This window comes from Natator depressus, chromosome 6 (assembly GCF_965152275.1).
Source record: "Natator depressus isolate rNatDep1 chromosome 6, rNatDep2.hap1, whole genome shotgun sequence".
Taxonomy (NCBI): Eukaryota; Metazoa; Chordata; order Testudines; family Cheloniidae; genus Natator; species Natator depressus.
Genome location: NC_134239.1, coordinates 14,357,762 through 14,383,046, shown reverse-complemented (window position 1 = coordinate 14,383,046; position 25,285 = coordinate 14,357,762). Strand labels below are relative to the sequence as shown.

Sequence of the window (25,285 nt, the reverse complement as noted above, 5' to 3'; positions counted from 1 at the left end):
CTAGGAGAGCAGGCAGCTCCTCTTGGGTTTTTGTTTGCGCTGGCTCTTCCGCATGGTGCTCAAGGCGGCGCTGGAGGCCTCCATGAAGATGTCGGTGATGTTCTCCTGGTACTTGGCCGAGCACTCGAGGTAGGTGACAGCGTGCACCTCCCGGGCCATGGCCTCTGCCTGCAACAGGGGAGTGGCGTGAGACCCACAGAAGGCATAGGGCTGGGCAGGGGGTGGGGTCCCTGCTGAAGGCATGTTGTGCCCATTGTACAGCCTGGGGCCTCCAGGATCCATTCCCATTGGGCATCACCTCCCCAGCTACCATTCCTGGGCTTCCTCGAGTCTCTGGCAGGGCCCAGGACATGCCCTGCTTCAGCTGACTGAATCGTTGCCTTGCCACAACCTCATCCCAGCATGGAGTCTAGGAGCTTGGCTGAACCCTGGCCCATTATCTCTGGGAGGGACTATTTTTCCTTCCTGAGGATTCAGGATGGCATGTGTTGGCCAAGGGCGGGGAGGGGCTTTGTCACCTTATGGTAGGTGATGGGCTCCAGCTGGTCCTCATGGAGCTGCCTCAGAAGGACCTTGTCCTTCCTCAGGTCAGTCTTGCAGCCCACCAGCACGATGGGGATGCCCTTGCAGAAGTGATTCACCTCTGGGTACCACTATGCAGGGAGAGAGATGGAGACGGGGGCTGAGCACTGGGGTGGGAGACCCCACATGTCCTCAGAGGCTTTGCGGGAGGGTCTGAGCCCCATGTTCATCCCCATTAAATCAGAGAATGGGACATACCCCTAAGGAACACAATAGAGGCCAGCAGAACAGAGCTAGAGCAGGGGTGGGCAAACTTTTTGGCCTGAGGGCCACATCTGGGTATGGAAATTGTATGGCAGGCCATGAATGCTCACGAAATTGGGGTTGGCTGTGGGGGAGCTCCCGACTACTCCAGTCCCAGCCTGGCACTGCAGGGAGCGGGGTGGGAGCAGTGGCTGTGTGGGGGGAGCTCCCGGCTACTCCAGTCCCAGCCTCTCCCAGAAGGGGGTGCTGCAGGGAGCAGGGCAGCAGCACTGGCTGTGGCAGGAGCTTCCAGCTACTCCAGTCCCAGCCTCTTCCATTTGATCTATAGAAGTTTTGTTACCTTTGTGAGAATGTTGTCGAAGCTGTTGGGAGTGGTGACGTCGAAGCACATGAGAATCACGTGGGCTCCTGTGTAGGAGAGGGGGCGGAGCCTGTTGTAATCTTCCTGCCCTATGAGGAGGAGATAGAGGTCACTAAGTACCCCTCCCCTTCAAGTGCAGGGTCCCCAACCCTTCCCCATCCTCTGTATGTGAGAGGGGATCCAGCCCCCAGGGACAGCCAACCATGTGTGTGTATTCAGCCACCCACTGGTGCACTCACACTATTGACACACTAACATGGGCTGATACATATGCGCATGCACACTCACACTCACATATGCACGGGTGCATGTACATGTGTACACATGTAAACTCTAGCACACGCATGAACTCTCACAAACTTACTCTCTGCCACTCCAAATAGACCCTGGCGTGGCCCTGCCCTGCAGAGAGCCCCCCAGTAGCTGGCACAGATTCGAGGAGTGGTGATCCATAGCTACTTCTAAGTACCAGGGGAATCCCCTCTTGACTCTTTTCTCCTTGGCCTGCCTGGCATTGTCCTAGCTGGGCTGGGTTCAAGTCCCTGCTGTGCCACAGACTTCCTATGTAACCTGGGGTGAGTCTGTTAGCTGTGCCATGCCTCAGTTTCCCCATCTGTACAATGGGGATTATAGCAGTTCCCTACCTCACAGGGGCCTTGCGAGGATAAATACACTAAAGATTGAAAGGAGGTCAGATACTGTGAAGATAGACAAATAGCCTTCCGCCCCCCTATTCACCCATGCCTGGAGTCCCCATCCCTCTGCACACCCATTATCTGAATGATAGCCCTGCTTTTGCAATGTAGCTGTGATGCGTCTCATGATTTTATCACGACAGCTGGTATTTCCCCAAAAGCTCCAGCTCCTGATTTGGGGTCACTCTCAGCTACATTTAAATAAAAAGGAAGGTTCTAGCCCCTATGGAGTGGAGGAAGTCTGACAAGGTAATGGCTCAGAAACCAGAAAGAAAGAAAGCTCCCAGTTTATTACAGATCTCATGAATTTGAGGCCTGGCTCCTGTTGGAAGGGATGGGGGGCCAGCAGTCCTGGGCTGTGTCACTTTAAGTTCAAGGTAGGGGATAGAGCTCAGGATGCCAACAGCAGAACCCAGAAAGAACTTTGATCCCAGGGTGCTGATGTGGGCCTGTGGGAAAGGGGCCCTTCTGTTTCCAGGGAAATGTTTTAAGAAAAGGAAGGCTAAAAATATATATATATTTTTTCTGAACATGAGGAAAATCTGCTTTAAAAAAAAAACTTGTAAGAAATGTCACTTTCTTTCAAAAACCATTGTGGTAAAAATTGGCTTGTTTGAAAGTGTTTCTTTTTCTACCCCAAATTTGCATGCTAATAAAAGCCACCCACTGATTTGCATAATATGCCACACCCCAACACACATGTATAGTGTACACAATCGAGCTCCAACTACGATTTGCATAGCAAGCCATGCCCCAAGCCTTATCCCTGTGACCTTTCCTGACTACTGTACCCCTTTTAGGAGTCTGATTTGTCTTGCATATCCCAAGTTTTACCTCACTTAAAATTACTTGCTTACAAAATCCGACATAAACCTACAGGTGTCACAACACACTGGTAGTGGAAAATTGCTTACTTTCTCATTTTTACCATAAGGTTATAAAATAAATAGCACAATATTTGTATTCTGAACATGTCAGTGTATACTATACAGAGCAGTATAAACAAGTCATTGTCTGTCTGTATGAAATCTTAGTTTGTACCGACTTTGCTAGTGAACATAATGGCCATAATGGGTCAGATCAAAGGTCCATCTAGCCCAGTATCCTGTCTTCCAACAGTGGCCAGTGCCAGGTTCCCAAGAGGGAATGAACAGAACAGGTAATCATCAACTGAGCCATTCCCTGTCGCTCATTCCTAGCTTCTGGCAAACAGAGGCTAGAGACCCCATCCCTGCCCATCCTGGCTAATAGCCATTGATGGACCTATCCTCCATGAATTTATCTAGTTCTTTTTTGAATGCTGTTATAGTCTTGGCCTTCAGAACATCTTCTGGCAAAGAGTTCCACAGGTTGACTCTGCATTGTGTGAAGAAATATCTCCTTTTGTTTGTTTTAAACCTGCTGCTTATTAATTTCAGTTCACTTCGAGTTCAGGATCCTGACACAAGGAAGAAAGGAGAGCAGCAGAATACAGACCCTGGACTTCAAAAGAGCAGACTTTGACTCCCTCAAGGAACTGATGGGCAGGATCCCCTGAGAGAATAACATGGAAAGGAGTCCAGGAGAGCTGGCTGTATTTTAAAGAATCCTTATTGAGGTTACAGGAACAAACCATCCCGATGTGTCGAAAGAATAGTAAATATGGCAGGCGACCAGCTTGGCTTAACAGTGAAATCCTTGCTGATCTTAAACACAAAAAAGAAGCTTACAAGAAGTGGAAGATTGGACAAATGACCAGGGAGGAGTATAAAAATATTGCTCGGGCATGCAGGAGTGAAATCAGGAAGGCCAAATAACACTTGGAGTTGCAGCTGGCAAGGGATGTTAAGAGTAACAAGAAGGGTTTCTACAGGTATGTTAGCAACAAGAAGAAAGCCAAGGAAAGTGTGGGCCCCTTACTGAATGAGGGAGGCAACCTAGTGGCAGAGGATGTGGAAAAAGCTAATGTACTCAATGCTTTTTTTTGCCTCTGTCTTCACAAACAAGGTCAGCTCCCAGACTACTGCACTGGGCAGCACAGCATGGGGAGGAGGTGACCAGCCCTCTGTGGAGAAAGAAGAGGTTCGGGACTATTTAGAAAAGCTGGACGAGCACAAGTCCATGGGGCCAGATTGCACTGCATTCGAGAGTGCTAAAGGAGTTGGCGGATGTGATTGCAGAGCCATTGGCCATTATCTTTGAAAACTCATGGCGATCAGGGGAAGTCCCGGACGACTGGAAAAAGGCTAATGTAGTGCCCATCTTTGAAAAAGGGAAGGAGGAGGATCCTGGGAACTACAGGCCAGTCAGCCTCACCTCAGTCCCTGGAAAAATCATGGAGCAGGTCCTCAAGGAATCAATTCTGAAGCACTTAGAGGAGAGTAAAGTGATCAGGAACAGTCAGCATGGATTCACCAAGGGCAAGTCATGCCTGACTAATCTATTGCCTTCTATGACGAGATAACTGGCTCTGTGGTTGAGGGGAAAGCAGTGGATGTGTTGTTCCTTGACTTTAGCAAAGCTTTTGACACGGTCTCCTACAGTATTCTTGCCAGCAAGTTAAAGAAGTATGGGCTGGATGAATGGACTGTAAGGTGGATAGAAAGCTGGCTAGATCATTGGGCTCAACTGGTAGTGATGAATGGCTCCATGTCTAGTTGGCAGCCAGTATCAAGCGGAGTGCCCCAAGCATCAGTCCTGGGGCCGGTTTCGTTCAATATCTTCCTTAATGATCTGGAGGATGGTGTGGATTGCACCCTCAGCAAGTTTGCAGATGACACTAAACTGGGAGGAGAGGTAGATACGCTGGAGGGTAGGGATAGGCTACAGAGGGCCCTAGACAAATTAGAGGATTGGGCCAAAAGAAATTTGAGGTTCAAGGACAAGTGCAGAGTACTGCACTTAGGACAGAAAAATCCCATGTAGTGCTACAAACTAGGGACCGAATGGCTAGGCAGCAGTTCTGCAGAAAAGGACCTAGGGGGTTACAGTGGATGAGTAGCTAGATATGAGTCAACAGTGTGCCCTTGTTGCCCAGAAGACCAATGGCATTTTGGGATGTATAAGTAGGGGCATTGCCAGCAGACCAAGGAATGTGATCGTTCCCCTCTATTCAACATTGGTGAGGCCTCATCTGGAGTACTGTGTCCAGTTTTGGGCCCCACACTACAAGAAGGATGTGGAAAAATTGGAAAGAGTACAGCGGAGGGCAACAAAAATGATTAGGGGACTGGAACACATGAGTTTATGAGGAGAGGCTGAGGGAACTGGGGATGTTTAGTCTGCGGAAGAGAAGAATGAGGGGGGATTTGATAGCTGCTTTCAACTACCTGAAAGGGGGTTCCAAAGAGGATGGATCTAGACTCATCTCAGTGGTACCAGATGACAGAACAAGGAATAATGGTCTCAAGTTGCAGTGGGGGAGATTTAGGTTGGATGTTAGGAAAAACTTTTTTACTAGGAGGGTGGTAAAGCACTGGAATGCATTACCTAGGCAGGTGGTAGAATCTTTTTTTCCTTTGAGGTTTTTAAGGTTCAGCTTGATGAAGCCCTGGCTGGGATGATTTAGTTAGGGATTGGTCCTGCTTTGAGCAGGGGGTTGGACTAGACTACTTCCTGAGGTCCCTTCCCACCCTGATATTCTATGATTTGGTGACCCCTAGTTCTTATGCTATGAGAAGGAGTGAATAACACTTCCTTCTGCAGTTTCCACAATATGCTATGCATCCGATGAAGTGAGCTGTAGCTCACGAAAGCTCATGCTCAAATAAACTGGTTAGTCTCTAAGGTGCCACAAGTACTCCTTTTCTTTTTTCTTTTTACGAATACAGACTAACACGGCTGTTACTCTGAAACTTCCTTATTTACTTTCTCCACACCAGTCATGATATTATAGACCTCTATCATGTGTCTCTTCCCCCCCCCCTTAGTTGTCTCTTTTCCAAGCTGAAAAGTCCCAGTCTTATTAACCTCTCTTCATACAGCAGCTGTTCCATACCCATAATCATTGTTTCCCTTTTCTGAACCTTTTCCAAGTCCAATATATCTTTTTTTTGAGATGGGGTGACCACATCTGCATAAATACATGCAGATGTGGGCATACCATGGATTTATATAAAAGCAATAGGATTATATTTTCTCTTATCTATCCCTTTCTTAATGATTCCCAACATTGTTTGCACTTTTGACTGCCACTGCACATTGAGTGGTTGTTTTCAGTCAACTATCCACAATGACTCCAAGATCTTTCTTGAGAGAGTGCTTTTTATGTAGCCTGTTGTAAAATGAGACAAATATCTAGATGAGTTGATGTACCCCCGGAAGACCTGTGTACCCCTGGTACACCCCATCGTCTACCTATACATACCCGCTGTGTCCCACAGATTGGTGGCAAGCCGGTGCAAATCAATCTGGAAAGAGGCAGAGTACTTCTCAAACACTGTGGGGACATAGACCTAGGAGGGGAGAGTCACTGTGCTGGAAAGAAAGAAAGACAGCCATCGCTACTGCTCAGCAGGCTGGCCCACGGGGAGCTAGCGTTCATTCCTCTTTAAACGCTTCTCTATCAGTCTATCTAAAGTACTCACATGACCTCCATCACCGTAACAACTGAGTGTCTCACAATCTGTAATGTGTTTATCCTCACAACACCTCTGTGAGGTAAGGAAGTAGTACCTCCGTTGTAGAGATGGGGAAACTGAGGCACTGAGCAGAGCAAGGTCACACAGGAAGCTCTTTGGAAGAGCAGGGACTTGAATGGAGGTCTCCCAAGGATGGCCCCTAACCACTGACAGTACCATCCATTCACTGCAACAGTGTGTTTTCTTCCCCCCTCCCCACCCATGTGATTTTTCTAGGGTGCTTGTGCTGTGTGTCTCCCTGGGGTTTATTGTTTTATTTACATGTGGAGCTGAACCAATATTGTTCAGTTTGGGGATGAACTGAAAGGAAAAAAAATCAGTTTGAACCAAAATGGATTTTTTGGGGGGTTTTTCTCGCTGAAACACAAACCAAAAACAAACAAACAAACCCCCCCCCCAACCCTGACCCCCCCCCAACCCAGAAAAAAACATTCATTTTGGATCAAATGAATGTTTCATTTGAGCAGAGACATTTCCCTCCCAGTGTTTTGTTTCATGTTGGATTGTTTTTGGTGTGTTCACCCTTTTTCATTTTTAAAAAACCTGACTACACTTCTAAATGAAACACTGTTTTGAAATGAAATGTTTCATTTTGAAACAGTGAAATGTGACATTTTCTTTTATTAAAAACCTTTTTGCCCCCAATTTTTTGGAGGGGGTCAAACTAGTCACTGAATTTGACCCAAGTTTGTGAATATTTTTGGTGCTCTAAAAAAATGCATTTGTGGGCAAATTTAGTATTCACCGAAAAAATGGTTTCCCAGATCTATTTGCTTACCAGAGGCGCCACCCCATTGTGCTTGGCCCTGTACATGTAGAACAAGGCAGTGGTTCCGGCCCCAGAGGGTTTACATGCCAAGCGTGAAGTCAAAGAGGACGGGTGGCTGCCACAAACACAGTAAGATGGCCATGGTGAGTGGAACCCACAGTGACCAGAGCTCCCCAGTTGCTTGGAGGTTGGCATCATTTGCAGGCCATGCAGCAGAGGTGGGTTTGAAGGAGAAGAACGTGTTGGCTTTGTGTGCTTCTTCCAAGCTGCCCCTCTACCACGCGAGAGGTGCAACCTGAGAGCAAGCACCAAGGTGCTAGTGGGGAGATGTGAGCAGCGGGCAGTTGTTCAGGTGGAAGGGCAGCCAATATAGAGTGCCCCAATGCATGCTCCAAAGAAGAGCTCTGTGTGAGCTTGGAAGATTTTCTCTTTAGAAGACATTCCCTCACCCACCTTGTGTGTCTAATACCCTGGGACCAATACGGCTACAACAACCTTTCATATCATCTTTTTGAACCACCCTATAGCATTGAATAGGGCATGATACCCCTGCTAGAGAATTATATAAAACAGGTCACAAAAGCCTTTAGAAAATGTTTCATTCTCCATTGCTTTCTATAGTAAGTTTGTAGAGGAATTCCTACAGAGCCCCCTTGTTTCCTGCCCCACTAAATTCCATAGGATTTGCCCTGAAAGATTAAGACCACCTTTGATTTTTCACCCAAGAAACCTGAAGTAGCTCTGTGTCCTTGTGACTGGGCTCCTTTTATGAAACCACTGTGATAGATCCGATGGCCGTACTGGTGTATGCATGCTTCAGCAAACTGCATGGGCTAGTTAAGGTCTAGACTAGACCAACTTTCTGTTTCAAGCTCAACTCTTCTAAATGCTAGAAAAGCCTCTCCGTTACTTGGGTCCCTTTGACATTTTGTGTGGCGCATGGAGGTGTGGGTACAGTTAGTGAGCAAAATTTGGGGTCATTTCCCCAAGGGGTTACTGAGTTTATACTACTGCAGCAGTTCTCAAACTGTGGGTCAGGACCCTGTTTTAATGGGGTCGCCAGGGCTGGTGTTAGGCTTGCTGTGCCAGGTGGTGGGGCTTGGGTGGGCTCAGGCTTCTGTCCCCCCTTCTGGGGCCATGTTGTAGTAATTTTTGTTGTCTGGGGGGGGGGGTTGCAGTGCAATGAAGTTTGAGAACCGGTGTACTAGTAAAAAGAACGAGGAGTACTTGTAGCGCCTTAGACTAGTACAGCATGCCCAAATAAATTTGTTAGTGTAACTCTGTCACCACTAGGGGGTTATACAGCATGGTCTGTATGTGTACAGCCAGAATGGCACAGCTACAACTTGTGTGCAGCCAGTGCCTTACAGCACCTCAGCATGTAGCTGGGAAGTCTGGAAATGCCCCAGTTCATTGCTGGAGGTGACCCGGAGCTGGGATCTCTCTAGCCACCACTGGCTGCCAGGACGATCCTGTCTGGGTGAGCTCCTGCCAGCTCCTTGGGGAGGGTGTTTGCTGGTGGCCTTAGCAGAGCAGGTTCCCTGGGCAGGGAGAATGTGATGAGGCCAGGACTCTCCCCAGAGCAATCACTTTCACTTCCCTTGGCCAGCTGGGCTCCCATAGTTCGCTGATGGGGGGAGTTTCCTCCCAGAGGTTCCTGCCTGGCTTTGCTCCACAGAGGGCTTACTCAGAGCACCTGGCAGGGGGGTGTGGGGCAGAGAGCTTGTGTCAAGGAGGGGCTGCTCTATGGACCAGGGGTTTGACCCAGTGGGGGCAGAGGTTACCTTGGAAACAGAACAGGTGGGCCAAGCATGGCTAGTTCAGGGTTCCATGTGGGGAGCAGTGTGAGGGGGGTTCTCTCTGGGTTGGGGTCCCCCAGGGGAAGCTGTGTGTATCTGGACTGGGACACTGTCTGTGTCCCATGCAGGGGGAGGAACCATGTGAGGGGAGGGGGGGTCTAGGGCAGTGTCCCATGGAGAAGCAGTGTGAGGGGAGGAGGGGGATGTCTCTGGGGTTGGGGCAGGGACAGGGTCCCATGGGGAAGCGGGGAGAGGGGTCTCTCTGGGGCAGGGTCCCCTAGGTGGAGCAGTGTGAGGGGAGGGGTATCTCTCCCCAGGTCATTCTGGCTGAGGGGGGTTCTTACCCTGGGGAAATCCCCCTTGGCGAAGACCATGAGCAGGGAAGTCTTTCCACAGCCACCGTCCCCCACAATCACAGCTTTGATCTCAGTGAGCTCCGTCTCCATGCCCCCTGGTGTCCGGCAGTGTGTCCTGTCTCTTCACTGCATCTCCAGCTCCCTGTGCCTAACAGCCCATCCAGGGGGGCTCTGCCTGTCTCCATTACTCAGCTGCCCTGAACTGCCACCTGCCAGCAGGCACCATCCCAGAGCCTGAGACCTGGATAGGGCAGGATTCCTTTCCCCCTCAGATCACGCCTGAGCCTGCCTTCTGTATGGTGAGTCAGTGACCTCCGCTCTCCAGGCCTCCTCCTCCCCAAGAGTAACTCCTCTGAGTTACTCTTGGCTCTGAGACTGCAGGTGACACTGGCTTCCACCCTACACCCAGCTCTGGCAGGAGGGTGTGGCCGGGAGCCAGAGGGGTCCACACCCTGCATGTCGCCTCCCGTGGGGTGCGGAGAGCGGGGGCAGGTGTGGCCAGGAATGTGACTAAAGCCAAGGGAACAGGTTGGCACAGGAGAGAGTAAATAGTGACACACACATGCACGCATGCTCACTCTATCTGGACTCAGGTGTAGCAGATTTCAATCTTTGGATTTTTATAATTTCAATGGATAATATTGATGTTGATATTTTAGCATTTTGCCCCCCGATTTGTATAGATTTAAATTTTCACAGTTGCAGGAAATCCTTGGGCCTATGTGTCACATAGTGGGGGAGAGGGCCAGGCAATCATTTAATGGCAGTAGATGCTGAGATTCAAAACCGTAAAGCTTTGTAACAGTTGACAATTTGTGATTTAACAATGTATCAGAATATACCAACTCAAATCAGTTCGCAAGCAGCGTTTTTTTACCTTGCCTTGCTGTACATTTAGCTGGTTAGTGAAGGAAACAGTTCTTCTTTGGGGAGGGTGGGTGGGTGTGTATGGTGAAATTGACATGTACCAATATTCACCAATAAAAATAGAATCCTATCTACACTACAGGTGCAAGGTGTGATTCCCAGTCCATGTTGACCTGGTTAACCTGTGGAACACATTGCCAAGGAGGGGTTGTGAAGGCTAAAAGTCTTCAAAAAGAATTGGATAAGTTCATGGAGGCTCAGCAATGGCTGTTACCTAAGATGTTTGGGGACACAACCCATGCTCTGGGTGTCCCTAAGCCTCTGACTGCCAGATGCTGGGACTGGATGACAGGGGATCAATTTCTTGATAATTGCCCTGTTCTGTTCATTCCCTCTGAAGCATTTGGCATTGGGCACTGTTGGAAGACTGGATATGGGGCTGGATGGACCATTGATGTGGCCATTCTTATGTTCTTAGGCAGACTCATACTAGCTCAGCTCAAGCTAGTGCCATAAAAGTAGCAGTGTGGATGGAGTGGCCCAGATGGTGGCTTGGCTTAGCCAAGCCAGTGGAGCTGAGACCCAGAGGGTGTGGTGGGCTCCACACTATTTTTGCTGCACCAGCTTGAGCAGAGCTAGTGTGAGTCTGTATATTTGCCCTGGGTATCACAGCTCCTGCCTGCAGTGCAGCCGTACCCTGACGTATGCTCCTAGTCCACACATGCATGCACCAAGTCATCAACTCTGAAAGTTACACAACCAAGAGTCAGGCCCCCAAGAATCAGGAGAGCCACTTAGAAAACTGGAGACTGGCCCCAAACCAGGATTCTTTAATCTTTTTTAAAAAAAAAAAATTGTCTTTCGTCTCTTGGGGTTTTTTTTAAAACGCCTCCTGCCCCACTGTGTGTGTGAGAGAGGGAGAGACACAGACAATCACAGCATGCTGAGAAAGGGGATTCTGGCCCAGCTGCAGGAGTTCTCAGGGCACAGCTTCTGCCTGAGCCCCAAAAGTCTAATAGATTAATTCTGACACCCACCTGCTAGCCACAGACCTGCCCCTCCCTCCGACTCCATGTCCACTTCCCCTGCAGCTCCCAGGCCTTGGTTCTTCACCCCCTTCTCTTAGATCTGACGTTGCAAGGATGCAGAGGGATGTGGGGAATGAATGGGGCCAGATCCCCAGCTGGTGTGAATTGGCCATAGCTCCTCTGGAGTCGATGGGACTGGTGGAATCTGAAGGCTGTGAGGCCCAGGGAAGGAAGAGGAATCCAGAGAGGGTGTAACAAGTCAGGAAGCTATAAGCCCTGTGCCCTGAAGTTCTACACTAGGAAGCTCGTTACTGTCATCTACTGGTGAATTGCGGGGAACCTTCCAGAGCTGCTTCATGACCCCAGATGGGCAGATGCTCCCCACAGGGAGGAGCTTTCCACTGCCTTCTATTGGTGGGTCATTTTGGTAAAAATTTAGTGAAGGTTTGTCTTGAGGGGTAACGAGACATTATTATCTCTTTGCAGTTCTCTTGCCCTTTGCTCACCCAACAGAGTGTACCCTGGGAAAGAGGTCACCCTAACCAAAAGCTCAGCCTGGTATGGCTGGGTAGTGGCATAGAGTACAGGCAATATAGAGAGGCACCTGATGTTTAGTGGGAATCTAATGTGGAAAAGGCTGTATTTAGAATCTTTTATGCCATTGATCTTTCTATAGAAGGCTTTGAGAAGAAGTGTTGCTGTAGGAGCTTTGTGACCAGGGTTGGGTCAGAGGTGGCTATCGGCAGAAGTTGCAGAGTGGACTGAAGAGACTATGGGGAACATTGACAAAACAATCCATATCTGGTGAGTTAAAGTGATGGAACCTCAAGACTCGACCACATAGCCCTTTCCTTAGGGGCTGGAGACAGATCTGTCTGAACTTTAGACTGTGTGACCCATAGACAGCAAATTGAGTGGCGTGCTTAGTGGGGAAGGGGGAAATGAGTGCTAAGGGTGGGGAGCTGAGATAAAGGACTTTGACCAAAGATGACATGGAGTGGGTGCCTTACTTAGTAGTCATATATAGTTGATTGTTACTGTACTTCCCAGAGTGGATTCTGTGTCCCTTCCCCATCATACAGTTCTTTGTTTCATACCTGCTCACTGCATGTGGGTGGGATATGGATGTCTGTTAAGGTCACCTGGGGAAGGTATTTAGGTTGTTTTTTTTCTTTTTTCTTCATGTTTCTGAGTGGGGGCTCAGTGTGGTGGGGTTTTTTGTTTTTTTTGTTTTGTTTTGTTCGTTTGTTTTAAAAGGAACCCTAGATATTTGAATCCAGCACTCTTAGCTTGCCCACTACTCCTGACAGAAGACTTGGTTAGATCTCAGGACCTGGGGCTGGGTGGTGGAGTTGTGTCCCCAAGGGAAAGTGTGGGAGCTGGGTAGACTGGGCCACATACTAAGTAAATGATCAAGAAGTTGTTTGAGATGTGTAAATCCATATTAACTCTGGATGGGGCCCTGCTTCTCTCTGGTGGCTGGATTGTATATAGTGGTCAGTAAGCCTGATCCAGCCTCATTGCTCATACAGCTGCTTCTTTAGCTTAAGTAGCAGAGGCTCCTCCTTTTTAGATCCAGAGGTTGTGGGTTTGATCTAGAGGATTGTCACACAGACGTTGGTTTCATTATCTCTGACTTCCTTGCATTCACCAGGGAACAGCAGGGGTATCCAAAGTCCAGGGTGCAGGGAGCGTGCCTGAGTCAGAGCCTTTAGCTGGGCTTATCAGTACTGGCACTGGTTTCATGGGAGGGCAGGTCCCACAGAGTCTCACCTTGGGGCTGAATGCCACCGAGCCCCTAAATACCCAGGCCTTTTTGGGCTAGTCTGTCTCTGGGGCAATGCTGTACCCTGGCAACATATCACAGTGACTGTGGGTGGCTCTGGGCTTGTTCAGCTGCTAGGTTAGTCTAGGCTGGGGGTGGGTGAGTGGAGTGCCTGATAGGGCATGGCCTAAGTACCATCCATTTGCAGCATCCACCCCATTACCAGCCCTGCTCCCCAGAGGAATCCTGTGGCCATCCATCACCAGTCCTAGCCCCAGGGCTTCTGCTTTACGGGGGGGGGGGGGGATTCCATTTCCTGCACTGCTTGGCAGCACTGGGGTGTGCTGGGGGACAAGTCATAGGAGCTCTGTGGATACAGCCTCCCATACTCCCTCAACTCCTCCCCTTGGAAGGGGATTCAGATCCTACCAGAGCCAGTCAATCTTGTACCCCTGGAATAAACCGTGTTCCCCTCTACAGCGAGTAGCATGTGCCAAGTGATCTGGCCTTGCTGGAGCCCTTGGTCTGCCAGGCAGCTCCTACCCCTTTTCCTGGGGTCACATCACAGCTAGGGTTGCCACCCCTTCAGGATTGTCTTGGAGTCTGCAGAAATTAAAGATTAATCTGTAAAGATTATGTCATGATGAAACCTCCAGGAATATGTCCAACCAAAATTGGCAACCCTAATTCACAAAGAGCTGATGGGCTGACAGAAGGCGCCATGGGCCTGAGGTGCACTCCTTCCACCTCCCACAATCATGGTTGTGCTGGCAGCAGAGACCTGTCCAGCAGCCATGTGCCATGAAGCAGAGCCCCTGAGGATCCTGGCTTTTTTCTCTGTGTGGCTGCCCTAGTGTTTCTCTCAGGCCTGCACCTACAGTAAAGCCCCCCCCCCCCCCCACACACACACACAGGCTGTGCCCCTTGCACCTGGCATGAGATGGGGCTGTTCTCATTAGAAGGAGCAGTAGATACACTGGAGGGTATGGATAGGATACAGAGGGACCTAGGCAAATTAGAGGATTGGGCCAAAAGAAATCTGATGAGGTTCAACAAGGACAAGTGCAGAGTCCTGCACTTAAGATGGAAGAATCCCATGCATCGCTACAGACTAGGGACCGAATGGCTAGGCAGCAGTTCTGCAGAAAAGGACCTAGGGGTTACAGTGGACGAGAAGCTGGATATAAGTCAACAGTGTGCCCTTGTTGCCAAGAAGACCAATAGCATTTTGGGCTATATAAGTAGGGGCATTGCCAGCAGATCGAGGGACGTGATCGTTCCCCTCTATTCGTCATTGGTGAGGCCTCATCTGGAATACTGTGTCCAGTTTTGGGCCCCACACTACAAGAAGGATGTGGAAAAATTAGAAAGAGTCCAGCGGAGGGCAACAAAAATGATTGGGGGACTGGAACACATGACTTATGAGGAGAGGCTGAGAGAACTGGGATTGTTTAGTCTGCGGAAGAGAAGAATAAGGGGGGATTTGATAGTTGCTTTCAACTACCTGAAAGGGGGTTCCAAAGAGGATGGAGCTTGGCTGTTCTCAGTGGTACCAGATGACAGAACGAGGAGTAATGGTCTCAAGTTGCAGTGGGGGAGGTTTAGGTTGGATATTAGGAAACACTGTTTCACTAGGAGGGTTGTGAAACACTGGAATGCGTTACCTAGGGAGGTGGTGGAATCTCCTTCCTTAGAAGTTTTTCAGGTCAGCCTTGACCAAGCCCTGGCTGGGATGATTTAGTTGGGGTTGGTCCTGCTTTGAGAAGGGGGTTAGACTAGACAACCTCCTGAGGTCCCTTCCAACCCTGATATTCTATGATTAAGCCTTTTTTGGGCTGCTATGACTGCATCTGCACTAGGAGGGTTTGCCCTTGTAGCTATACTGGCAAACCCTTTGTACTATAGACTAGTCTGCAGAGGAAGGGAGAAAAATCACGACCCTAGGATTTTTTTATACTAGGGCTTTTGCTGGTATAAATGTTTCACAGAAATCCTATCCCCTGGAGCAGGAAAAGTTTTTAGTTTTAAAAATATCCTTCCAAAGGGACACAAACCAAACCGAGAAAAAGCCACATGGGGAGTTATATTGGTGTAGTAATGCTGGTAAGTGTCCTGGGTAAACAATCCCATAGGTGCTGGCTGCTGCTGGAGAAAAGAGACAGACAGATGCTCTGAACCAGGGCCTTTGGGCTATGTGCCCCTTTGGAGCAGGTGGTTCCTGAAGATGTGCTGCCACCCTATGGCCACTTCTTGTCATGCAGTTTCTCATTTCTGCTCTGTTAGTGTGTCATACTTGTCTGGATAGCCAGCGCAGAACTCCAGGCACCCAATGGGCTAGCAAAGGAGGGTGCCGGCGCATGAAGCTACCCCATGCGCATACTCCGCCTGGGTGGTGGGGATTTAATTCTTCCCAGCAAACTCTGATGCGTTTGTCCGTTCTCTGCAAGGGAGTAAGAGCAAATCACAGAGGAATCTGGGGACCCTGAAAATTCCTGGCCCAAACTCTTGGGAACGGGGAGTGCCCAAGCCCTGTTGTTTCTGTGCTCTTGTGGTAGAGGGAGACTTTAAAATATCAGCTCACAGAATCCCATTTACTGGCCCCCAGCAGCAGGAGCTGCTCACAGCAGCAAACAATGCAGTGTTTGTCATTGGGAAACAGGACCCCTGTGCCAGCCGCGCTAACAAACATGGGTTCAAAGTGCAAATAAGCACATGCTTGGTGTGTGGCTGCGTGAGGAGGGGCCTACCCCATACAAGGCCTGAGGAGAGAGGAAGGGCCAATTAACTCTGACAGGCTGTACCCGAAGGAGAGTCAGGCCCAAGAAGTGTCACTGATAATGAAGCCCAGCTGGGCAAGGGGCAGGCTGAGCTGTTATAGAACCAGGAAGTAGGGGGCTGCAGTACGAAGGTCTGCAGTTATGCTCTGGGCTTAGAGAGGGAAAGGAGGAAACTCGGTGGGGAGAAGAGAACTGAAGCCCTGGGATCCTGGCCCTGAGGAGGGTGGAGAAGGGGCCTCACAGAAATGAAGTAGAAAGCAGCCCAGGGAAAGAGCAGCAAGCTTTGGGACCTTGGCCACTCAGCTGAAGGGTCCCTGGGTTGGAATCGGAAGCAGTGGGTGGGCCCAGGTTCCCCTACCAGCCACTGGGGAAGTGGCACAGTCTGGGCAGTGGAAAAGAAGACTGCCTGGGACAGTTTGTCCAGTAGGACTTTGATACCTGAGAAGGGGAGGACTGTAGTGACCTGGCTGAAGGGCCAAGCCATGAAGAGGGACCACCCTGAGTAATGCATGGGGAGGCACCTGACTTAAGAGAGAGAGAGAGTCAGCATGGGGTGAGAAACCAAAGAAGGGGACATCAGACTGATTGTGAGCTAATCCCTAGTTAGGCCACAAAGAGATGCCCTGGGATTGACTAGCAAAAGTCATGACAGGATGATGGGGAGGTGTCACAGGGTACCTGGCTCTTTAAGGGGGAGATGAGTTCAGGCCAACCTGGGAGAAACTTAGCTTGCCTCCCCAGGAAGGTCACATGACTAAATCAACCAAGCACCACCAGGTTAGCTACTGCCTCAGTTTCCTCCTCTTGGGCTTTCCTCTATCGAGTAACATCTGAAAGCAAATCACAGAGGAATCTGGGGAGCCTGAAAGCTCAACAGACCACGGAGAGCCTCCAAGCAGCAGGAGGGCTGCATGAGCTGCTCTATGCAGAGAGGCTCTCCCTAGCACCAAGGCAGATCACTTTAAAGTTGCCCCTTTAAGAGTAAGGGGTTTCCTGGTCCTGCTTGCAGGCTAGGGGACCATGAGGGAAACTGTATGGTCTGGCTCCTTTCTGGGCCATCTACGAAGAGCCAACCTAAAGCAAGGTGGATTGAGTTGGGCCTCTCTCTGTGTTTTGGTTCTTGTGTGTTAGGGTTCTGGATTCCAAGAATAAAGTAGTGTTCCACTGCAACCTTTTAGCAGCAGTATTTTGGGTTTTTTTTCCTCCTAACTTGTGTGTGTGTGTGTGTGTGTGTGTGTGTGTGTGTGTGTGTGTGTGTGTGCACGCTAGTGTGTGTTGAGGGTGGCATATGGGTGCACATACAGGTTCTTCCTGCTCTTTGCCCTTCTCCCCCCGCCTACCTTCTCAGCCCTGGTCTACACTAGGAGTTGAGGTCAAATTTAGCAGCATTAAATCAATTTAACCCTGCACCCATCCACACGACGAAGCCCTTTTTTCGACTTAAAGGACTCTTAAAATCGATTTTTTTTTTTTTTTTTTACTCCACCCACGACAAGGGGATTAGCGCTGAAATTGGCCTTGCCGGGTTGAATTTGGGGTACTGTGGATGCAATTAGACGGTATTGGCCTCCGGGAGCTATCCCAGAATGCTCCATTGTGACCGCTCTGGACAGCACTCTCAACTCAGATGCACTGGCCAGGTAGACAGAAAAAGGCCCGAGAACTTTTGAATCTCATTTCTTGTTTGGCCAGCATGGCAAGCTGCAGGTGACCAAGCAGAACTCCTCAGCAGAGGTGACCATAATGGAGTCCCAGAATCGCAAAAGAGCTCCAGCATGGGCCGAACAGGAGGTATGGGATCTGATCGCTGTATGGGGAGAGGAATCCATGCTATCAGAACTCCGTTCCAGTTTTCGAAATGCCAAAACATTTGTCAAAATCTCCCAGGGCATGAAGGACAGAGGCCATAACAGGGACCCAAAGCAGTGCCGCGTGAAACTTAAGGAGCTGAGGCAAGCCTACCAGAAAACCAGAGAGGCAAATGGCCGCTCCAGGTCAGAGCCCCAAACATGCCACTTCTATGATGAACTGCATGCCATTTTAGGTGGTTCAGCCACCACTACCCCAACCGTGTGCTTTGACTCCGTCAATGGAGAGGGAGGCAACACGGAAGCACGTTTTGGGGACGAGGATGATGAGGAGGAGGTTGTAGATGGCTCACAGCAAGCAAGCAGAGAAACCAGTTTTCCCAACAGCCAGGAACTGTTTCTCACCCTGGACCTGGAGCCAGTACCCCCCGAACCCACCCAAGGCTGCCTCCCGGACCCGCCAGGCGGAGAAGGGAACTCTGGTGAGTGTACCTTTTTAAATAGTATACATGGTTTAAAAGCAAGTGTGTTTAATGATTGATTTGCCCTGGCATTCATGGCCAGTACAGCTACTGGAAAAGTCTGTGTTAACGTGTCTGGGGATGGAGCGGAAATCCTCCAGGGACATCTCCATAAAGCTCTCCTGGATGTACTCCCAAAGCCTTTGCAAAAGGTTTCTGGGGAGGGCAGCCTTATTCTGTCCACCATGGTAGGACACTTTATCAAACCAGGCCAGTAGCACGTAGTCGGGAATCATTGCAGAACAAAGCATTGCCATGTATATTTGCTGGCGTTCAAACAACATCTGTTCTTTATCTCTCTGTGTTACCCTCAGGAGAGTGATATCATTCATGGTCACCTGTTGAAATAGGGTGCTTTTCTTAAGGGGATATTCAGAGGTGCCCGTTCCTGCTGGGCTGTTTGCCTGTGGCTGAACAGAAATGTTCCCCGATGTTAGCCATGCGGTGGGGGGAGGGGTTAGCCACTTGGTGGAGGAGGCAAAATGCAACCTTGTAATGAAAGCACATGTGCTATATGTGTAATGTTAACAGCAAGGTTTACTGTGAAAGTACCCATTGTTCTATAAAAGGTGTCTTTTTAAATACCACAGTCCCTTTTTTTTCCCCCCTCCACCAGCTGCATGTGTTTCAAGGATCACAGGAACTTCTCCTTCCCAGAGGCTAGCGAAGATTAGAAGGTGAAAAAAACACACTCGCAGTGAAATGTTCTCTGACCTCATGCTGTCGTCCCACACTGACAGAGCACAGACGAATGCATGGGGGCAGACAATGTCCGAATGCAGGAAAGCACAAAATGAACACCAGAGTAAGTGGCAGGCTGAAAATGATAGGTGGCGGCAGCATGGTGAGAGAAGGCAGGATTCAATGCTGAGGCTGGTGGAGGATCAAACTAATATGCTCCAGCATATGGTTGAGCTCCCACCCCATCATAAATGTCTCCCCCTTACTCTCACAGATATTGTGGAGTGCACAGCAAGCAGTAATAACAATGGGAATATTGGTTTAGCTGAGGTCTAACTGAGTCAGTAAACTGCACCAGCGACCCTTTAAATGTCCAAATGCACATTCTACCACCATTCTGCACTTGCTCAGCCTGTAGTTGAACAGCTCCTGACTACTGTCCAGGCTGCCTGTGTACGGCTTAATGAGCCATGACATTAAGGGGTAGGCTGGGTCCCCAAGGATAACTATAGGCATTTCAACATCCCCAACGGTTATTTTCTGGTCTGGGAAGAAAGTCCCTTCCTGCAGCTTTTGAAACAGACCAGAGTTCCTGAAGATGCGAGCATCATGTACCTTTCCCGGCCATCCCACACTGATGTTGGTGAAACGTCCCTTGTGATCCACCAGTGCTTGCAGCACTATTGAAAAGTACCCCTTGCGGTTTATGTACTCGCAGGCTTGGTGCTCTGGTACCAAGATAGGGATATGGGTTCCGTGTATTACCCCACCACAGTTAGGGAATCCCATTGCAGCAAAGCCATCCACTATGACCTGCACATTTCCCAGATATCTTTGATAGCAGCAGATCTTTGATTGCATTGGCTACTTGCATCACAGCAACCGCCACAGTAGATTTGCCCACTCCAAATTGATTCCCACTGACCTGTAGCTGTCTGGCATTGCAAGCTTCTATAGGGCTATTGCCACTCACTTCTCAACTGTGAGGGCTGCTCTCATCTTTGTATTCTTGCCCCTCAGGGCAGGGGAAAGCAAGTCACAAAGTTCCATGAAAGTGCCCTTATGCATGCGAAAGTTTCACAGCCCCTGGGAATCGTCCCAGACCTGCAACACTATACGGTCCCACCAGTCTGTGCTTGTTTCCCAAGCCCAGAATCAGCGTTCCACCGCATGAACCTGCCCCATTAGCACCATGATGCCCACATTGCCAGGGCCTGTGCTTTGAGAGAAGTCTGTGTCCATGTCCTCATCACTGTGCTGACATTGCCTACTTGCCTGGTTTCGCTTTGGCAGGTTCTGGTGTTGCATATACTGCTGGATAATGCGTGTGGTGTTTAATGTGCTCCTAATTGCCAAAGTGATCTGAGTGGGCTCTATGCTTGCTGTGGTATGGCGTCTGCATGGAAAAAAGGCGTGGAACAGTTGTCTGCCATTGCTCTGAAGGAGGGAAGGGCGACTGACGACATGGCTTACAGCGAATTAAAATCAACAAAGGGGGTGGCTTTACATCAAGGAGAAACAAAAACAACTGTGATATAGAATGGCCCCCTCAAGGATTGAACTCAAAACCCTGGGTTTAGCAAGCCAATGCTCAACCCACTGAGCTATCCCTTCCTCCAGTTTCCAAGGAGGACTGAATCTCCATTAAACTTTTCAAGGTGCCCCTGGCAGCCCTCACTGAAACGATTGTCCGCCATTGATTTCACAGAGGGAGCAAATGAATACAAAACAAATCTGGTCTACTTGTTGTTTTGATCCACTCCATCTATCCTTTACATCTTTGGCTGGCAGTAGATGGTGCAATAGGACTGCTAACCATCCTCATCTCCTGGCTGCTCGGCAGAAGATGGTGCAATACGACTGCCAGCAGGACTAAAGAGAATGACCTGGTTGAGTCACTCCTATTTCAGTCCCTGTGCCCATGTCTGCTCAGGCGCTCCTGACCAATCTTTTCAAGGCAGCCAAGAGCATTTAGGACATGATGACGATAGTTATCAGGCCTATTGCACAGCAGGCAATGAGCTGCTGCTGTGTAACAATGCTGTACTGCGTCTGCCAGCACCCAGGAGACATACAGTGACAGTGAGCTGAGCAGGCTCCATGCTTGCCGTGGTATGGCGTCTGCACAGGTAACTCAGGAAAAAAGGCATGAAACAATTGTCTGCCATTGCTTTCACAGAGGGAGGGCCTGATGACATGTACCCAGAACCACCCATGACAATGTTTTTGCCCCATTAGGCATTGGGATCTCAACCCAGAATTCCAATGGGTGGCAGAGACTGCGGGAACTGTGGGAAAGCTACCCACAGTGCAATGCTCCAGAAGTCGACGCTAGCCTCGGTACTGTGGAAGCAAGTTAATGCACTTAGAACATTGTGTGTGTGCTCACACACAATCGACTATATAAAAATGATTTTTAAAAAAACAACTTCTATAAATTGGACCTAATTTCGTAGTGTAGACATACTCTCAGATAGGGAAGCAGCAGCCCTTGTTCTCCCCCATTATTGTCAGAAGTGCAATCTGAGCTGAGTAGAGTGATCGGAATAATACAATCATTTAGCATGGAAAGCCTTACCGAAGGGCAAAGCACAGCTGTATGACACCCCATCAGTGTTCAGAGTAACAGCCGTGTTAGTCTGTATTCGCAAAAAGAAAAGGAGTACTTGTGGCACCTTAGAGACTAACCAATTTATCTGAGCATAAGCTTTCGTGACCTACAGCTCACTTCATCGGATGCATACTGTGGAAAGTGTAGAAGATCTTTTTATATACACACAAAGCATGAAAAAATACCTCCCCCCACCCAACTCTCCTGCTGGTAATAACTTATCTAAAGTGAGCACTCTCTTTACAATGTGTATGATAATTAAGGTGGGCCATTTCCAGCACAAATCCATGGTTTAACAAGAACGTCGGGGGGGGGGGGGGGGTTGGAAAAAACAAGGAGAAATAGATTATCTTGCATAACGACTTAGCCACTCCCAGTCTCTATTCAAGCCTAAGTTAATTGTATCCAATTTGCAAATGAATTCCAATTCAGCAGTGTCTCGCTGGAGTCTGGATTTGAAGTTTTTTGTTGTAAATCGCAACTTTCATGTCTGTAATCGCGTGACCAGAGAGATTGAAGTGTTCTCCGACTGGTTTTTGAATGTTACAATTCTTGACATCTGATTTGTGTCCATTTAGTCTTTTACGTAGAGACTGTCCAGTTTGGCCAATGTACGTGGCAGAGGGGCATTGCTGGCACATGATGGCATATATCACATTGGTGGATGCGCAGGTGAACGAGCTTCTGATAGTGTGGCTGATGTTCTTAGGCCCTGTGATGGTGTCCCCTGAATAGATATGTGGGCACAGTTGGCAACAGGCTTTGTTGCAAGGATAGGGGGGCTGTCTGTAGGCAAGGACTGGCCTGTCTCCCAAGACTTGTGAGAGTGTTGGGTCATCCTTCAGGATAGGTTGTAGCTCCTTAATAATGCGTTGGAGGGGTTTTAGTTGGGGGCTGAAGGTGACGGCTAGTGACGTTCTGTTATTTTCTTTGTTAGGCCTGTCCTGTAGTAGGTGACTTCTGGGAACTCTTCTGGCTCTATCAATCTGTTTCTTCACTTCAGCAGGTGGGTATTGTAGTTGTAAGAATGCTTGATAGAGATCTTGTAGGTGTTTGTCTCTGTCTGAGGGGTTGAAGCAAATGCGGTTGTATCGCAGAGCTTGGCTGTAGACGATGGATCGTGTGGTGTGGTCAGGGTGAAAGCTGGAGGCATGTAGGTAGGAATAGCAGTCAGTAGGTTTCCGGTATAGGATGGTGTTTATGTGACCATTGTTTATTAGCACTGTAGTGTCCAGGAAGTGGATCTCTTGTGTGGACTGGACCAGGCTGAGGTTGATGGTGGGATGGAAATTGTTGAAATCATGGTGGAATTGCTGAAGGGCTTCTTTTCCATGGGTCCAGATGATGAAGATATCATCAATATAGCGCAAGTAGAGTAGGGGCGTTAGGGGACGAGAGCTGAGGACGCGTTGTTCTAAGTCAGCCATAAAAATGTTGGCATACTGTGGGGCCATGCGGGTCCTTGCCTACAGACAGCCCCCCAACCTGAAGCAAATACTCACCAGCAAACACATACCACACAACAGAACCACTAACGCAGAAACCTATCCTTGCAACAAAGCCTGTTGCCAACTGTGCCCACATATCTATTCAGGGGACACCATCACAGGGCCTAAGAACATCAGCCACACTATCAGAAGCTCGTTCACCTGCGCATCCACCAATGTGATATATGCCATCATGTGCCAGCAATGCCCCTCTGCCACGTACATTGGCCAAACTGGACAGTCTCTACGTAAAAGACTAAATGGACACAAATCAGGTGTCAAGAATTATAACATTCATAAACCAGTCGGAGAACACTTCAATCTCTCTGGTCACGCGATTACAGACATGAAAGTTGCGATTTACAACAAAAGACTTCAAATCCAGACTCCAGCGAGACACTGCTGAATTGGAATTCATTTGCAAATTGGATACAATTAACTTAGGCTTGAATAGAGACTGGGAGTGGCTAAGTCGTTATGCAAGGTAATCTATTTCTCCTTGTTTTTTCCAACCCCCCCCCCCCCCGACGTTCTTGTTAAACCATGGATTTGTGCTGGAAATGGCCCACCTTAATTATCATACACATTGTAAAGAGAGTGGTCACTTTAGATAAGCTATTACCAGCAGGAGAGTGGAGTGGGGGGAGGTATTTTTTCATGCTTTGTGCGTATAAAAAGATCTACACTTTCCACAGTATGCATCCGATGAAGTGAGCTGTAGCTCACGAAAGCGTATGCTCAAATAAATTGGTAGGTCTCTAAGGTGCCACAAGTACCCCTTTTCTTTTTACCTCATCAGTGAGTACTGCAGAGCCTTTATGCATGTTCCAAGGGGACATACAACTATTAAAATATTTATGTGGTGTAGTGCAAAACAAAAGAAAAGGAAAACTGGCTGAAATGTCCCTTCAGCCAAGAACTTTTTTTTTCTTGGGCAAACCATTTAAGAACAGCAGGCTTACTACTGTTCTGCAGGTGGCTTCCAAAAGTCTGCTGATAAGATGTGGGGAAAACCATACATAGGTAATAGCAATAAGAAAACTCAGCATGGTAGAGAAAGCAAGGGCTCTGCAGAAAAATGCTGTGGAGTGTTGCTTCCATTCCTAGACATGTGGACAGGATCAAGAGACTCAGCCTGCATAGCCGGGACAGTGGTTTTCAGATGCTGTCAATTAATCTTAAAAGCTGGATGGACAGAAAGCAAGAGAGCAAACTAGCAGGAGCTGCCTGATGTGATTTTTTTTTTTTTCAGGAAAAAGACAGACTGAATTTGAAAATATAATTTGACACATGGCTCTGCAATGCCTGGGGTTCTTGCATTAAACTCACATTTGTTTCCTCTTCCTTTTCTGTTAGTATGAATATAAGTAAATGTTTCTAATGCAAATTTACAGCATTCAGAGTGCAGCCAGGGCAAGTTAATGGGAGTTAGGGGCGTAACTTACCTAGATGCTTTTGTAAACCGCGCTAGGTGGCTAGCTGCATATTTCAGTGCCTAAGCTTGTTTGTTAATCTGACCCTAGGACATTATTTCTTTTCTTTTAACCACTTTTTCCAGATCTACAGACATTCACTCATTACTTTTCCAAGGAGAGTTTGCAGGCAGCAAGGAGTCATTTGCAAATAGCCTTTATAGAAGAGCAAAAGACAGACACCATTCGCAAATACCGATTAATTTGCCTTAAATTGAGCATACTTAAAATCCAAAGACAAAGTAGTTGTCAGGGGCTCGTTTTACATCAAATGGAAATGAAATATTACTGGCCCGATCCTGTTCCCACTGAATGCAAAGGATATTTTGACCCAATTTCAAGGGGAGCAGGACTGGTCATTGTGTGGCTATTAGAATCCTGTACAGTAAATCATCACTTAAAGTTGTCCCAGTTAATTTTTGTTTTGTTGCTGATCAGTTAGAGAATATGCTCGTTTAAAGTTGCGCATGCTCCCTTATAACCCTTTGTCCACTGCTTGCAGAAAGAGCAGCCCCTTGGAACTAGCTGGTGGGGGCTTGGAACCAGGTTGGGCCGACAGCCCCCCCATCAGCTCTCCTAAGTTCCCTGTGCAGCATCTGCCCAGCAGGCTATCAATTGTCCGGCAGGTGCTGCTCTTGCTCTCTGCCTTGGAGCTGCTCCTGGGAGCCTCCTGCTTGCTGTGCAGGAGGTGGGGGGGAAGAGGGGTGGTAATGTCAGGGTGTCCCCCTCCCCCCACTCCTGTACCTTATCTCCCCTCCCTCCATTCGGGCTCCCTTGTAGAGTGTGAGGCTACATTAAAACAATGTGTTAACCCTTGAGGGCTCAGCCGAGTGATAGTTCATCATTTAGCAGCAAGTCATTTCCTGGGAAATATCCCACTCCC

The 25,285-nt window shown here is 48.6% G+C and overlaps 1 protein-coding gene across 1 annotated transcript; it reads right to left on the bottom strand.

The window, feature by feature from the left end:
- RHOD (ras homolog family member D) lies at positions 1-11,326 on the bottom strand. Its single transcript, XM_074956638.1, has 6 exons — positions 11,305-11,326; positions 9,374-9,480; positions 6,188-6,275; positions 1,127-1,236; positions 519-653; positions 1-168 (listed from the first exon to the last, which is right to left on the bottom strand). The coding sequence occupies exons 1-6, from the start codon at positions 11,324-11,326 to the stop codon at positions 1-3; spliced, it is 630 nt and encodes a 209-aa protein (XP_074812739.1).
- Between the last annotated feature and the right edge of the window lie 13,959 nt (positions 11,327-25,285).